A 16,059-nucleotide genomic window follows, 5' to 3' on the forward strand; every position below is an offset into this window, starting at 1 on the left:
AACTGCATACAGTCAAGAGAGCACTTAGATGTAGAAAAAAGAATTGCTATATATGAGGACTGAGGAGGACTTCTGAGGTAGAAGTTTGTATCAAAACTGAGTTTGGACCAGTGTCTTTTACTGTGGCGAATTATGAGTTCATACCTTATTGCAAGGGAGTCAATGCACTTGCAAACATACTGGAGTAATGACCAAGGAGTTCAATGTAACAAAACCAGTTCTTGGAACAACAAAGACCGTGTTATTCATTAATATTTTCTAAAAGATTTGTATAAAGTTAATAAATCAGAACTTTTTTTCATTGGTGCAACTTCCTAAAAACTATCACTGTACTATTTGCTAATATTTTAGCAGCTGTGCAGGATATATGCAGTTTTTATCAAAGGAAAATTAAGCGTAAAGCTCAGAAAAAAAATCCCAAAGATCACTGCATAAGGAAAAGTATATTAATTTTCTTCAGCACTGACCTTTAGTTTATTTAGAGATTCAGGATCCAGGTTACGTGCACAGCTTAAAAGCGTCTCTTCCACTTGAGTTAGCCAGTCTGTCATCTGACCTATCAGCTTCTGTAACTGCATCTTCTGAGTACTGAAATCCTTCAGTGTCTCTTTTGCTGTCTCTGATATTTCTTTGGCATGTTCCAACTTCTGCCTCAAATCTGATTCTATAAACTAAAAACAAAATGTTACTTATTAACGCATTGAATAATAAAAATGTTTTGTATGGTAAATGCTTATTGGCAAAATGGAAAGTAGGAAAGTGGCACACAATGATAATTTTGCTCTCTTTACAGTTTTAACTGGAGATGCTTACATACCTACAAAATATCAACCATTTGGGATTCAGTCTTAGATATACAGTAATCCAAAGGAGGGATGCTGACTTATAAAAGGCCAGACTGCAAACTGTTGCAGTTATTATCCACTTCTGAAAAATCGAACAGTTGGTATTTTTCCTTTACTAATTTGCCATATATAAAGAACATGACCTGCACTCAAATAGCTTGATAAAAAGAAATACCAATTGGTGAATGAGCCTTAAGAGCACTGAGGCTTCAATTATCTCAGTGTAAGGCAGGTGAAAATTGAAGACAGTACAAAAAATCAGCTAGAATCGTGCCCATTAACCTGTTTGAAGACAGCAATATGCAAAATTATAGTAGATGATTGAAATCCTCTGAACCCAGGATTCCAACAGTTGATGTTAGCTGAGCACATATCACTAATAAAAGTACATCAAATCAGTCATAATGTGGTACTATGGATAAATCAGATTCACAGAATCCTTTGGGTTAGAAGGGATGTCTGTAGATTCCTTAGTCCAAGTTCCCTGCCAAGGCAGGGTCACCTACAGCAGGTGACATAGAAACACGTCCAGGTGCATCTTTTCCTTCTCCAGATGGGGAGACTCCATGACGTCCCTGGGCAGCCTGTTCCAAAATGTGGGCAAGGCTTGAGTGTTACATTAACTTCTATTAAAACTGATATGTATCAAGATATTTCCCTGCCCATGGAAATTGCAGAAGTCAGCTTATTTTTTAAATTTCTGATGTTGAAAGTTAATAATCTCAAATACCAATTTCTGTTTGAAATCAAACTGCAAAATAGTCATACTTTGGTTTTGTGACTGCCCTAGAACATAGGAATAAGTATCAGGCCAAAAGCTCACCTTTGTGTTCATTGTTTTCTGTTTTTCTTGTAAGAGCTAGTTCAGCGCCCTTATTCTAGTCCACCAATGAATACTTTTTGGTCAAAAAAGCAAATGAACATATTTTACTGCCTTATAATCCTTTCAAGGAAACAAACTGTGCATGCATTCACGTATGATGTGGCTCAATGTTGTGCAGTGCAGAGAGTATCTGTAGTCTCATATCCCATCAGTTACATTATAAACTATTTCTTCTATTTTGATTAACTAAAAAATACTTCTACAATCCTAATGCTCAATTACTTTATCGCATACTGTTTATACCAAAAAAAAAATCAAGGCTACCTAGAGAAATATGAACAAAGAATAGTTATGCTACATATAAATAATGATGCCGTATCTGCCACCTTGAAAGAAAAAGGTAGTGCAGGATAGACAGAAATTTCAGGAGGAATGTTTTCTTAGTTATTTGAGCACAATCTGTGATTACCAATGTCTTTATTTTACCTGGAGATCCGCAGGAGGCTCTTGACAATGGGTCAGTTCTTTGAGTTCTGAGATTTTGGAACTAAGTTGCTCCAACTTCAGTTCTTTATCCTTGACTTCAGTCTGTAAAAGAGATGTGGTCAGACTTTCATACCAAACTACAAGAAGCTTTTAGACTTTCAGAAGGATGCTCCACCAACTTCAAAATTGAAAGAAAATGAAAACACAGTTTAGAAATCAGAGGGAAAACACTGCCGTTCTACTAATTTTGTGCTCTAAAAATCTCCCATCTCTTTTTACTTGTTAGTTCAGAGAAATTTTCCCCTCCTTTGAAATAACCATACACATTATCAGCATTTAAAATGCTCTAAAAGTTTTAGTTTGTTAAAACTGGAAAAATAAAGATGAAAATGTCATTGTTTATTCGACTGGAAGTATCTACTGGGGGTGTTAGGTTCCACTTAAAGGCATGCAGACTATATTACACGTGGTCTCTGATTTTTATTTCAAGCAAGTGAGGTCTTGATAAAAAACTAGACACAGAAATAGATTTTAACCTTAAAACGGATTAAAAAATACTGATATATATGCACTGACATATCTGGACCTTGTATTTATAGATCCAAGTTATAAATAAATATCTACTTATTAAAAAAATAGCACCAAAGTGAAAGTGAAAAATCATAATTTGGAGTTTTGAAATATCAGTATCCTGTTGCCCACAACTTCCTTTCTAAAAATTTCAAGCAGATCATTCCAATTAAAAGACTGAACAGTGGACTGCAGGATTAAATTGCCGAAATTAACATCTGCCCTAAATGCCCAGAAGAATACTTGGGGGTATTTTGTGCTAGGGAGGATATAATATTAGGTAGCCAGTCAAGAAAGTGACCACTGATTTGGGCAGAAGAGGTACACTGATTGTTTCTGTCCATGCTCATCTATTTCTGATTGCTGAAAGGGCAGGATCCTGCTGGCACTGAACTGCTCTTCCTCTTGCCTTTGCAAAACAAAGTGCAAAAAAAGTATTATGGACTATACATTCTATGACTGTAAATGGGCACACAGTGCTCACATCTGCTACTTTGGCACTCCTGCATATTAAGTACATCTGTGTTTTGGGTACTGTCTGCTTTTACTCCAAATCAGTTTTAACAGCAATGAATTTAGGTGGTCTGATTGCTACATAAGGCATTCAATAGCGCTTACACTGAGCAAAATAATGATTTATTGTTTTATAATCTATCATAATACTTGATTAAGTTCACTGTGCCTCTTCTTAAACAGGTAATTTATTTCAAATGAAGTAGAATATGGCTCAGTCTGTGATTGATCTGATATATATTTTAAGCTAATAGAGGCAGAATGTATCCTGAAAACTGGCTAGATTTCTAAAAGAGTTTAACACTATCCAGAGAAGAAAGTCATCATCTAACTGAAATAAAATTCACCTTCCAGTCCACCATATCGTTTTATTGTCTGAAGAATCTACTTTCCTGGATGAGGTTTTAGAAACTACTCATTTTTTTCCTAAACTGCAGCTGAAGTTGTCTAAAATTTCCATTAGTTTTTACTGGAACAGAATTCAGTCTAGAACCAAATATAACTGCTAGGGCCAAAATAACTGTGGAGCTTAGATTTAGTAAGATGTGCCATTCTTGTTTCTGTCAGAAGCAAACACCTTAAAATAAAAAGGACAGGAATGCTCTCAGCTAGCTGTTGGGTTAGGGTACCACCACTTGAACAGAGGACACAGACAACAGCACAGCCTTCTCTCTGGGCTGGACATCACTTGACATTTTGGTCCAGAACATTTTTATTACTGACTTATGGGTAAGAACCTGGAAGTCTTTCAGGAGGACCTCCATTCTCTGACTGTTACTGAAGTTGCTGATGCCTTCATTCAGTTGAGAAATGCACTTATTACACCATCCATCTAATTCATCTCCAGTTCTCAGGATGTCATCCCACAGAGACACGCTTACACTCAGTCGGTCAATGTTATCATCAATTCTTTCGGACACCTTTTAGGAAAGAAGAATGTATCAATACCATTCACAAATTAATTTTAGACTTCTCTATTTTGCAGACAGTTTTAAGGCAAGTGCATAAAAAATAATTAGCAAGCTTGGGTAAATAATTTTCTTAGATTTAGTTTTAAGTTCCGAATTCTGAATTCTAAGATCAATTTAATTACCCAGATCATAAAACAAAAATCTTATGTGTCTTTTTCTAAATATTCATACACTTTTTACTGGGAAAGCTTTTGTTCAAATAAACTTTATCTTTCAAAAAAACCTACATGTATCTTTCTTACATAATGTAGGAATTTGCTACTAAAGCAGTATAAATGTGTAAATGTAAAATATGAGGTAGAAATTCTTTACTGTGAGTGTGGTGAGACACTGGAACTGATTGTCCAGAGCCATTGTAGATGCCCCGTCCGTGGAAATGTTCAAGGCCAGCTTGAATGGGGCTTTGAGCAACTTGATCTAGTGAAAGGTGTCTCTGCCCATGGCAGGGGGGTTGGAACCAGAAGATCTTTAAGGTCCCTTCCAACCCAAACCAATCTGTGATTCTGTAACTAGCTTTTATGTTATATTTCTGTCCTATAGTGATGTCTTTCTCAACATATTCATATCTTTTGTGGTTTAGTGTAATGTAATTTATTGCCTAACTTATTAGTCTGATTAACAAAGTATTGCTGGTATGCATTAGGTGTGAATCCAACCCAACTTTATGCTTAGAACTGTGCAGTGAGCAAATTTACAGTAGTAGCATTCATACACTGCTGTGAGACATCATTTAAAATCTATCAAATTGATGTCACAACTTTGTGCATGCAGTGGATGCCACATCCCTCTAAGCCTTTGAGTTATACTTCAAAGTAAACTTTACTAAACAACTGTACTCTAAGATCCTAAGAAAATAGAAATATTATAAGCTTAACCAAACTTCAAGACTGTATTTGGCATATAAACCAGATTCTTACATCTAGCCATTTGTCCACCGTGGAGTTCATATCTGTTTTCAGTGCAGTGGAGTCACAGTTATGCACTCTTTTCAGTTCTGCTAATAAATGTTTTCCTTTATTAGTGAAAGTACCCAGGTCTCTTTGTTTATCACTCAGATCATTCCTGGCAGCCTCATGCTGTGGATATAAATATTTGCTTGTTTAATGAAGCCTTAAAGAAAGAAAGAAAAATCCAGTTCTCCAGGTATCCATCCCTAGCCCTGTGTTATGAATGGGATAATGCTCATACCTAACATTTAACTATTCCACAAAATACAAAGCAACAATATGATTTTCTCATGAACATAATCAAATAGGATGATTGTTCTCATAAATAAAACACAAGTGGCAGTAACAAATTCTGAATTCCTGTCACTTGGTACCCAGATATTTTCTAGACTTAAAGGAATTTTATTTTTTTTATTTGCCTTTTCATTCTTCATCATTGAATAATCACTTCAGGAGTTATAGCAGGGTAAACAGAAGGTGTTGCTAACAAAATTTAGAATTAAAAGCCCCTCACTATTAGATACTCTGGAAAACAAAAGTAAAGATCTGTTCTGAAAGGAACTAGACAAAATCTTCAGGGTTACTAAGTTTGCAACCCTAGGCATGGGGAAATCTTTAAAACACTGTCACTGAAAAGGTGACAACGTGCTGAGGAAGGATCACAGTTTTTTCTACAGCAAGTACGAGAGAGCAGTACTAACAATAAGCTACTAAGCTGGATGCAGTATGGCCAAAACATTTATTGCACTCCAACTTCTTCAGGCCTAGATGTGGCCACTGCTGCAGCAGGGAATTCTCCACAGCCCAAGTCTCAAAGGAATCATGTGGAAGTTACATGAAATTCTTTGTTAGACTGGTAAGCTCAGTTCCGGCTTTTTGTTCTTTTAAGGTGTGAAAGAGGCCATAAATACACACAGTTTAGAATAAGGTTTATACAGATCTGACTGAAAGTTTTTGAATCAAGAGCTCAACAGGCTTCCAAATTAAATTAAACTCCAAAACAACAGAAAGAATTTCACTCAGAACTGTGTATCCTTACAGGCTGATGGACAGCAGAATTTACAATTTTTGAAGTACAGTCCAGTGAAATGAATGGAATGTCGGGATCCAAATACCATATCTCTGATCAATGGCCAGTATCAACATTATACACCATGGAAGAAGTCCTCTTAGGGAAAGAGATAATGCACATCCAAAATGTGTGCAATTCATGTTCTTTTGTGGCCTTTTATCTATTCCAAAATTTACCCAATATGGAAAAACAATGAAGTATGTTGACTAGAACTATCCTTTCATACTATGATAGGAATATATTCTCAATGTATTTTATATAAAGAGCTTTCCACTGTTTTCCAGTTATGCTTTCCATATATTAACAATCTGCATTTCAATTAAAGTTATAAGTAGCAACAACAGTTTAATAGATTTCATCAAAATACAAGAAAGGACTATATTCTTTCCTCATCAGAATCAGTACAGTTTAAACCCTGAATGTCAGTGTGACAAGATTTGACAGAAATTCAAGGAACTTTAAACACAGCTCAAGGACACCTTTCAAACAAAAAAAAAATCCATCCAATTCAAAACTAATTTGTATTCCTCAAAGGAAAATATATGTCATTACCTTCGATAATGTTCGCCTGATATCTTCACGATCCTTCCAAATGGATTTGGTCACAGAGGCGCTGTTAGCACTATCTATGACTTTCATTACTGTTGACTTCAAGCTCTGATATTCCTTCATCAGATCAATAAGAACACAAGACTGCTCCTTTCTGTAATATGAAAAAGCTGTGTTAGTACCACTTGCTGTCATGTTTCTGACGGATAGAGAATGTGACACAGCAATTCACCTTAGGAAAACCAGGATGTAGTACGAAACAGGAATAGGACAGCCAAGGAAATATGAAAATTTTGGTTTTAGGAATCACTGTAGATCCACCACAAAACATCTCACTGAAGAGACAGTATGTGAATTGCCATCTCATATGTATCAGATACCAAAGCAACTGACTTCAGGAGAAGAAAGACTGAAACTGGAATTCAAGCATCTCAGTTCCCAAGTTTAGCATCTTTTTGACTGGAAAGCACATCACAGTTCATTTTTTAAAAAAACTTTTTTCTTTAACATGGAGTATTTTTTGGGTAAAAAGAAGCAGAAATAAAGACTAAAGCAATGCATGCTAAGGTCTGTTTATTTTGTCCTCCAATTGTCAGATGCATGCTTTTGGGACTAAAACATTATATTCAACTTACCTCCCTTCTACTGAGAATAAATTAACCTGCGCTTTTTTTTTCCCCCACTCTCTCTCCAGGAAAGCTTATTTATGCTCAGGCAATGGACCAAGGAAAAAACCTATTCAATCCATTCCCGGTGTTTATACTGAAGAGAGAGAAGCAAAACTAATACTTTGGATATGCTGAAAAACAGTGTTTTTCAATGAAAGGATTTTGGCAAACATCACATTGTCAAGAAAGAGGAGTAACTGTTTTAGGAGCTGGCTCTTCTCTGAATGCTCCAAAGAGCTCTCCAAAATAAGCAGGTTCAGGAGGGTCTAAAGTTGGGTCTATATGAGAGAGAAAACACTAATAGTTCTCCTTAAAGATGATTGTGAAGCAGTTAAGACAAAGAAATGGGTATGATAAAACTTTCTCTAGTTTCTTTAGCTTCTTTCGTTATCAACGTTCATTGATAAAACTGATCATCTGATCATGTATCATACACAATTAGTGTAACTGGTTATACACTGATGATTATTATGAGACTGTTCCCTTGGGCAGACAGAAATCTAAAAATTATTTAGGACCACTAAATATAGAATTGTCAGAAACACACATCCAATAGAGAATGAAAACGTGCTAGAAGGAGAATAGGTGCCAGCTAGAGTGATAGTGAAAATGCAGTGGACATTTCTTATTTTCCAGAAGAGTAAACAATAACACGCAATATAGCATGTATGTAATAGAAAGTGTATCTATCAGTACTGTAGGACCTATCTGTGGCTTTATTAATAGTATAAGTACAACTGGTACAAATATTCTTGTTAATAATGTGGTTTTTTCTTCTACTCAGTATTTAACCTTCAAGCCCTGTTTTTCATTGCAACTAACATAGCAAGAAGATATTACATGTAATAACTGTGTCTCTTTCCCCATCTTCTCCTTTCTTATCTTCAGCTAAAGATCTACTTACTTCTCATGTATAGCTTTCTTGGTATCCTTCCACAGAGATTCTAAGCGACTGATCTCTTTGTCAGTCTCAGGAGCAAGTGTGATATCTTTTTGAGCTATTTGTTTTGCTTTGTCCATGAGCCATTGGAGTTCATGCTGGTGAGAATTCAATTCTTCATCTAACTGGTTAAAGATCCTCAATCTGCAAGTTAAAAGACAGGTTTCAAATTTACTCATCTTCACTTTTTTTTTTGTAAGAGAAGAGAGAAAGAAAGAATGAAATATTTATTTTTAGTGTTACTGTGCATAAAATTCTCTTTTTCTAATATTTCCTACAATAAAGGATTATTTGGTTTTTTTTTTCTACTAGAACTGGGCCCAGAATGTGATTTTTTGATACATATACTGCTATACAATCATATAGAGATATATATATACACCTTCCCCTCAAACAGTCACCTAGAAATCCACTCAGATATTTAGATTAATAGTTTATTACAGTAAGTGTTTTTAATTCCATCATCCCATGTACAATCTTCAGTTTGTACATATCCCAAAATAGGATTGAGATAGTTATGTTAGATGGGGCTTCTAATAGCTGTTTGGATCTTAAGATTCGTTTGGACAAAATGTATTTTTGAGACATCGACTTTCATGACTGTTCTTTCAATACAGAAGATTAGCGAGACTTAAGTGTTTTGTGCATCCAAATAGTTCATTTAGACAATTTTATTAAGTAGATACATATGCTTGGCAAAAAATAAAGTACCCAGGTAGAAAACACACACATGCCTCCAATGAACCATGAAAGGTCTAGAGATTGCAATCAAGTGTAAAGGTGCCATTGTTTCTACCTTTGCTGGAGGGCTTGTAGTGTTGTCTCCTTCAGGCCCTCTTTGTCAGCCTTTTCCTCAGTATCTTCAATGCTCTTCAGTAACTGCTCTTTATGCTCCATGAAAGATCTTTGCAAGGCTCCAAGAGCTTCTGCCTCACTTTGCTTGGTTCCCAACAGGTTTTGAACTGCCTCCAGTTCCACACCCAGGTTATCCACCATAGCCCTGCAGGAGGTTCTCTGCCCAGAAGTGCTATATTTCAGATGATATTGAGCCTTAGTAAGGGAACCATCCAAACTGAAAGCATCAGATTCCAGCTTGTTAAGATCCTTAATAACACCACTGAGTTCCTTCTCCAGTAATTCAGATTTAGCTTTATCCATATTTCCTGTTTTCTCCACTGTCTGCCTCAGCTGGTGGAGCACTCCTGATGCAGCACTGTGGAGCTCCAGGAATACTCGCAACTGCTCCAAGGCATTCTGTCTTTGGCTAGTTATTTGACTTGCCTCCTGGAAAATCTGAAAGCAATCTTCAGTCTTTCCCTGCAACGTCTGCTGGTCCTCTGGGCTGCTGAAAGAACCCAATTTCTCTACATATTCCTTCAGACTTTGTAACTCCTGTTTCTTACTTTCAACTTCCATTGAGTGGTTCTATGGGAAAGAAAGAAAATAGAGCTGAGTTTCTTCTTCAAATCAAGAGCTCAAGAAATATTTTAGTACTGAACTTATGAGTGAAACAAGTACTGCTGAGGGGTTTTCAGTAGGAATAGTTCAGTGTTACAATTTTACTTTAAACTTGTAAAATAACAGAAGACTGTATGTGACTGCAACAGCATATTGGTTTTCAAACAAATAAATTACTTGCTAGTTCTAGATGAGCATTTAGCCAAATGTACTGTACAATTTCTTCATCTTTAATATTTACATCCAAAAGTTTACCTTATTGTGAGATGCAGCTAGTTGTTGATCAGCTGTGTTTATCTCTGAAGTGGCTTGTAGTTCAGCAAGAAATTGCTTAATCCAGTCTGAAAACCTGAGCAGGAGCTCATCAAACTGCCCATGCTCAGCAACAAGCGATTGAAGGAAGTTGATCCTATAGAATGAAAGCACTTGATGCAATTTAATCACTTCCCATAACCAAACCCTGGTTGGTCAGCATTAAAAATCATGCCAGATGCAAGGAAATTAGGAAATACTGCTTTATTCTGCCATATTAATTTCTTAATTCTGGGGGATAATGTAACATTTGAAAGCACCTTTGGATCTTTCCTGTTTCCACTCTTTTATTTATATCAGCTGTTAGAGGTACCCCAAACAACCAAGGTATGTTCTTCAAATTTTCTTTATGGGTGTAATCCCAGCAAAGAGAATGTTATTGATGGAAGCTAAACTTTAATTTTCAGTCACAGCTATTCTGTTTGCCCTATCATCTGAAACACTGAATCAAGGTGAGAGTCTCATGAATTTAGGCAGGGAGTGAGGAATTTCATGCTCAACTTCCACTGAAGTAAGCAAGGGTAAGTCTGATCAGAGGAACACAATTCAAAGGGACAACGTGTCCAGAGGAGTACTCAGCAGAATTAAGTACCTAAGGACCAAGACTAAACCTGACCTTAAAAAAGACCTTGTCATTTACCTTCCCATATCCCTTAGAAATTTCTATACCTAGATTTCAACCTGTAGAAGATCATTATATAGTAAAACAATCATATTGATAAAGCACCTAGAAGATTATGTCATTGATCAAGATCTATGATTCAAGCTACATTACAAATAGTAAAATACGTGTGTTCTCCATGGAAAGAATTGAAATCTAAATTTATTATAACATACAGTTCGAAATAAAGGAGACAGTTTTTCTGAGCTTTACATGAGCCAGCAGCCTAAAAATTGAGCATTTATAGTATTTATGGCAAATTAGAATTTCAAAGGGATTTTAAAAATACAATAGTGTGGCTTCGCACAAGGTAAAGCACGTAACTGAAAAAAAACAAGAGCAGATTATTAGAGATTTCAGAATTTACTTGGGAAATTGTAACTGAGGAAATGCAAAATTGCCTTCGTTTCCTGCCCCACACTCCTTGAAACTGACTCTTCTACCAAAAAAAATTGGGGAAAAGACAGCATCATAAATCTGTGGGATTCTCCTCCCCCCATTCCTGGGAGCTCAGGGATTGGTATTGATTTTAAACCTTTGTTTTCCTAATGGTAATACTGTAAAAAAGATGTTTTGGGATTGGGCTTCCTTATCTGGATATCGGTTACTTTAACACGCAAAAAACACTCTGAAACACAAACCTTTGATCAACAATTTGTGGTAAAGCTTTCCACCTCTCATCCAGCTCTTCAAATTTTTCTTTTATTGTTTTCACACACTGCTTTGAAGCTGTTGGAAATAGTGACTCATTTAACTGTGAAAGGCTCTGATAGACTGAAGCATGGGACTCAATATCAGCTCGCAAATCCTGGGATAACAAAAGAATGTAAAATAGATTAAGCATTGCACCGTATTACGCAAAATAACAAAAACTAATAAAAAAACCAGCTACGGATTTCCAGTACGGCACTTCAAGACAAGTGAGTGAGCAGTCAAATCCTTGGAGGCCTATTAGGACAAGCAGGTACTCAACATCTCTCAGACAGCTAAATCTGCAATAGAAGTTCAGAAGGGATTCATCAAAGTTGGGGTTTTTTTCTCCTTTAGGACAAAGTGTGACCTTTCCATACAGCTCTATTGTATGATGGCAGTGGCTAAAATGAAGACCACATTTTGCAACATATTTTGTGTGCAGCAAGAGAATTGTGAGGAAATGTTGCAAACTGGCCCAAACAAAGCAAAAGAAAAACAAAAAAAAAAACCAAACAAAACCCCCCAATAACAACCAACCAACAAAAAAACCTAATCTCCAAACAAAAAAACAATCAACAACAACAAAAACCCCCAATCCCCCAAATAATTTTCCTTTTCTTCAGTAATATTTAAAACTGAAAACTTGGACAACTTGGCTTCAAGGCAAGTATAAAAGATGTTACATTTGGCCAACTGCTTCATATTCATCTAAAAACAAATGGCAAAGGTTCCAAGGGAAGGCATAATTTAGAATAGGATGAAAGTCTGGTGTTTGAAAAAAAAAAATCAGAAAGCAGACTTTCATTGTGATTTCAAAATTTTCGAGCATTTTTTCATCTGAGAACCTTTCCTCACATGCAAAGCAAAGAAAAGAAATATTGCTGAATAAAGGAATTTCTCTAGAGAAAGGATCTTCTAACAAGCAGACCCATGTCCTTCCTTGGCAGATAATAGGATATACCAAGGCACCTTTTTCTTTTTCCTTAAGCTGGCATATTATAGTTAAAAGGAAGAGTAAAGTAATTGAGAAATAGCAAGTGATAATGTAATACTTCCTAGGAGATTTCCAAATCCCAGAATCAATTGACTTGTCAGACTATAGCTAAGCAATTCCTTCCTTTAAAAGACACAGAAATACGCCAGGAAATGTAGGGGGACCATATGTCAGTTGAAACATACCTGCAGTGCCTGCAGTTCACCTTCCAGCTTAACTCTATCAGCAGAAACATACTGCTCTGAAGGCCTGGCTGTAGCTTCACACCCCTCCAACCAGGCCAGGAAGGCAGACAGCTCCTTCTCCTGCCTAACAAAATCACAACTTAGAGTTACCAAGTCATCCTCTCAGTCTCACACACGGAGCACAGGAAGGTCTCTGTGTCCATCACAACAGCTGGGAGAGTTTACTCACTTCTGCCACTGAGCCAGAAGAGTCTCTAATAAGTTCTGTTTCTCCTTAGCACTTTCCAGCACTTTTTCATATTTCTGCTGTAATGCTGTGACCTCCTGAGCAGCTTTTTCTTTGTTGCCCACCTTTCGGACACTGGCTGAGAGAGAGGCCAGAGCATTGCTCAGTTTTTCCACAGTATGACAAAGGTCCTAGTGAACACGTAAAAGAAACAGAAGTCACATGCATGAACAATAGAGTTATGGTAACAATGGTGGGAAAAATTCTGTAGTTCTACTCATAAGTTTGAAGCAATGCTACATCCATCAGATCATGAAGTCACTTCATAGCTTAGATATTGCTCAGGTCCACCCTAGGTACACATGTTCCAAGCATATCAATGAATTAGCCTGTAGTGGCAAAAGACTTTCCTAGGAACAGTGCTAAAGAAAAAACTCTGCAACAAAGGAGTCAGATCTTCTGCATGGGCATGCAACACTGCATCATGAATGCAGGGCAAAGCTCCAAATTCAGGAAAAAGCTCAAGATTCCCTAAGGTCTGTCTAAGAGTTGCTATTATATATAAATATATAGAGTAAACTCAAAACCTTACTCCAACAGGTAAGGACTACCAGACTTGCAGCCAATGTCATGACACGGGAGTAGGGAAATGTTAATTACATTTTCCAGTGTTGCTGTTTCTAGAAAGCTGGGAAACTTGTCCATATGAAAATGATTGAAATGTAGTGCAGTGAGTTAGAAAAGCACAAAATGAAACAGATTTAAGATCACGAAAGTTCCAACTCACAGGTGTGCAATAGTAACAACAATAGTAATGGCTGTAATTACAAGAAATCATACATAGGAGGAAATACAAATTATACAGGAACAAGCTGCTGATAATTTCAGATCAAGATATTTAATCATCATGATCCCCAAAGAGAACAAGACCTTTTAATAGCATACTTAGCTGTTATATAATGTTTAAAAGCCAATAAAAATGGTGATTACAAGTGCTGTCTAAATAAATTCCCCATATGCAAAACATTTTTCCTCAACTAAGTATCAAGCTTTTTTTGAAGCAGACAGGTCAGGTCCCCCTTGAAAAAAGCCTTTGCAAGCAGTTACCTCTAAGTTCAGAAGACATTATATGCATTTTACTGCAAGAACAATACGACTAAAATTTTTTGTAGTATTTTCTTAGAAAGAAAGGCTATGATTATTGTTGAAAAAACATACCAGAACTTACAAACAGAAATACTACTCCAAACTCCCTGAGATGGGATTATTTGTAGTTTGAATACCAATCCAGTATTTTTTTCCTTTTGTAGGGGACTGAACCACATATCCAAATACCCATGGACTTCTAGCATCACAGGTAAAAGTTTCTAAGTTGAAACTCTGTCCAGTCTTTTCATTGCTCAAGAAAAACTACTTCCAAGCATATATTTTCTTTAATCATATGGTTTCCATGAAAACCTTAGAGGAAAAATATCTAGCAGACTTGTTTCTTATCTTCTGTTTTTCATAATGTTTTAGATGCATAAAGTTAAAACCAATAACCTGAAGGAGGTTAAGTGGTACTTTTAGGCTTTCTTCCCCCCTAGACTGGGGAAGAAACTTTCCAAGCCTGTCTGAAATGGTGACAAGAAATAGCTGAAGAAGTACTTAAGCCTTCTCTGGGGCTGCCCACCCAGACCTTGCCTCCTTCTTGTCCTGAGTTGTGTGGCATCAGGCAGCCCCTGCTCTGGGGGTTACTGGCATTTGTGTAAGGAGGTCAGTGTGGTACTGTGTCCCTGGACTCAGTGCTAGGAATAACTGGCCACATGCTCACCATGCAATCCTGAAGGGCTGCGTATGTTGCTGCTCCCGAAGAGCATGATGTGAGAGGCTCAGCTAGCTTAGCTTCAAATTCAGACACTGACTGCTGCACCTATGAAAAAAAAGGCAAACCAGAAGCTAAAACCAGCAGGAATTACATAAATGATTCTTTAAATAACATCTTTTAAATGTTTGCTGCTAAGAGAATTTTATATCCTAAGCCTTTGTAGTGCTGAATGCCTTTTGAAGTTAAAAGATGCTAACAGTGCTCAGTTCCCCCTGTCTGGGGCAATAATAATATTTAAATTATTTTACTTACAACCTTCTATGAATCAAAGACTGAGATTAAAGTGTTTGTCACAAGAATGGATGTGGTTCAAAAGTACAATATCCAGGAGAATCACTTAGGTTTTCCAGAAGACAACATAGTTTTTTGAATGTGTATATTTTACTGTCTTTCTGAAGCTGCCTTTTAGGCAATTGAAAGCACAGATTTATGTATCTAGGTCCTGCAATTACCTTACAAATCTCCTTATTTATTTCAGCCCATCCTATTATGATATGAATTTTATATTAGATTTTGGAAAAATATAGAGTAATTCTATGAATTGCTGCAAACAATCCATTAGATTTTGCATAGTCTACCTGTTTAAGACTTTCTTCATATTTCTGCTGCGCTGATGCATTCCCTGTGATTGTTCCTTCCAGTCTCTGTGCATGATCTCTTAGCTCTTCCCAATACCTTTTGACCTGAGTCAGTTTGGCTTTGATATGTGCACGTTCTCCAGAGGTAACAAACTGGGAAAAAGACTTGGCTTCCTCTTCTAGATTTGAGATTCCAGTTGTTTTACCATCTATCTCTTTATTAATAACCTAAAATGTAAAGTGATAGTAAAAAGATTCACAATAAGCTTTTAACTATTAGAACAGTATTTTCCAAATGTTTTTACCTCAGCTACAAAAATCCTTCACCAAAAAATTACTAAGAGGAGAGTTCATTGACCACTTGAAATAACTAGTACTAAAGTCTTTAATATGATCTGTAAATACCCTTTTTCTTCTTGAAACTAACACTGGCAAAGGTTTAAAATACAGACTGCTCTAGAACCAGTGCACATGAAGAGCAATTAGAATTGGCTGAGGTGCATATTTTCATAAGCAGACATGATGGTTCATATTTTATTAGCATCTCTTATTTCACAGGGAAGTCATACACAATGCTCTTTAAGATTCAAAATAAACAGAAGATGAAAAAACATGACTGTGTAACTGAAAAAAGTGTTGTTAAGGAGCTGAACCCTAACAGTTGGTTACTAATGTTTAATAGGGTTTCAAGGACTTAGAAA

The 16,059-nt window shown here is 36.5% G+C and overlaps 1 protein-coding gene across 18 annotated transcripts in view; it reads right to left on the bottom strand.

The window, feature by feature from the left end:
* Positions 1 to 16,059, bottom strand: part of SYNE1 (spectrin repeat containing nuclear envelope protein 1) — a 294,381-nt gene that overhangs the window by 161,891 nt on the left and 116,431 nt on the right. For all 18 annotated transcript variants that reach the window (XM_042016475.1, XM_042016490.1, XM_042016480.1 and 15 more), the window contains 13 exons: positions 15,359 to 15,586; positions 14,727 to 14,825; positions 12,917 to 13,104; positions 12,688 to 12,811; positions 11,457 to 11,623; positions 10,098 to 10,251; positions 9,181 to 9,809; positions 8,349 to 8,528; positions 6,780 to 6,930; positions 5,126 to 5,284; positions 3,975 to 4,157; positions 2,155 to 2,256; positions 468 to 671 (listed from right to left, as the gene is read on the bottom strand). In XM_042016475.1, coding sequence (XP_041872409.1) covers positions 468 to 671; positions 2,155 to 2,256; positions 3,975 to 4,157; positions 5,126 to 5,284; positions 6,780 to 6,930; positions 8,349 to 8,528; positions 9,181 to 9,809; positions 10,098 to 10,251; positions 11,457 to 11,623; positions 12,688 to 12,811; positions 12,917 to 13,104; positions 14,727 to 14,825; positions 15,359 to 15,586 — 2,568 coding nt within the window. The remainder of the gene's footprint in view (positions 1 to 467; positions 672 to 2,154; positions 2,257 to 3,974; positions 4,158 to 5,125; positions 5,285 to 6,779; positions 6,931 to 8,348; positions 8,529 to 9,180; positions 9,810 to 10,097; positions 10,252 to 11,456; positions 11,624 to 12,687; positions 12,812 to 12,916; positions 13,105 to 14,726; positions 14,826 to 15,358; positions 15,587 to 16,059) is intronic.

Source organism: Corvus kubaryi, unplaced genomic scaffold (assembly GCF_017639235.1).
Source record: "Corvus kubaryi isolate FWS band 111438036 unplaced genomic scaffold, C.kubaryi_AGA036_p1.0 split3-73, whole genome shotgun sequence".
In the NCBI taxonomy this organism is placed as follows: domain Eukaryota; kingdom Metazoa; phylum Chordata; class Aves; order Passeriformes; family Corvidae; genus Corvus; species Corvus kubaryi.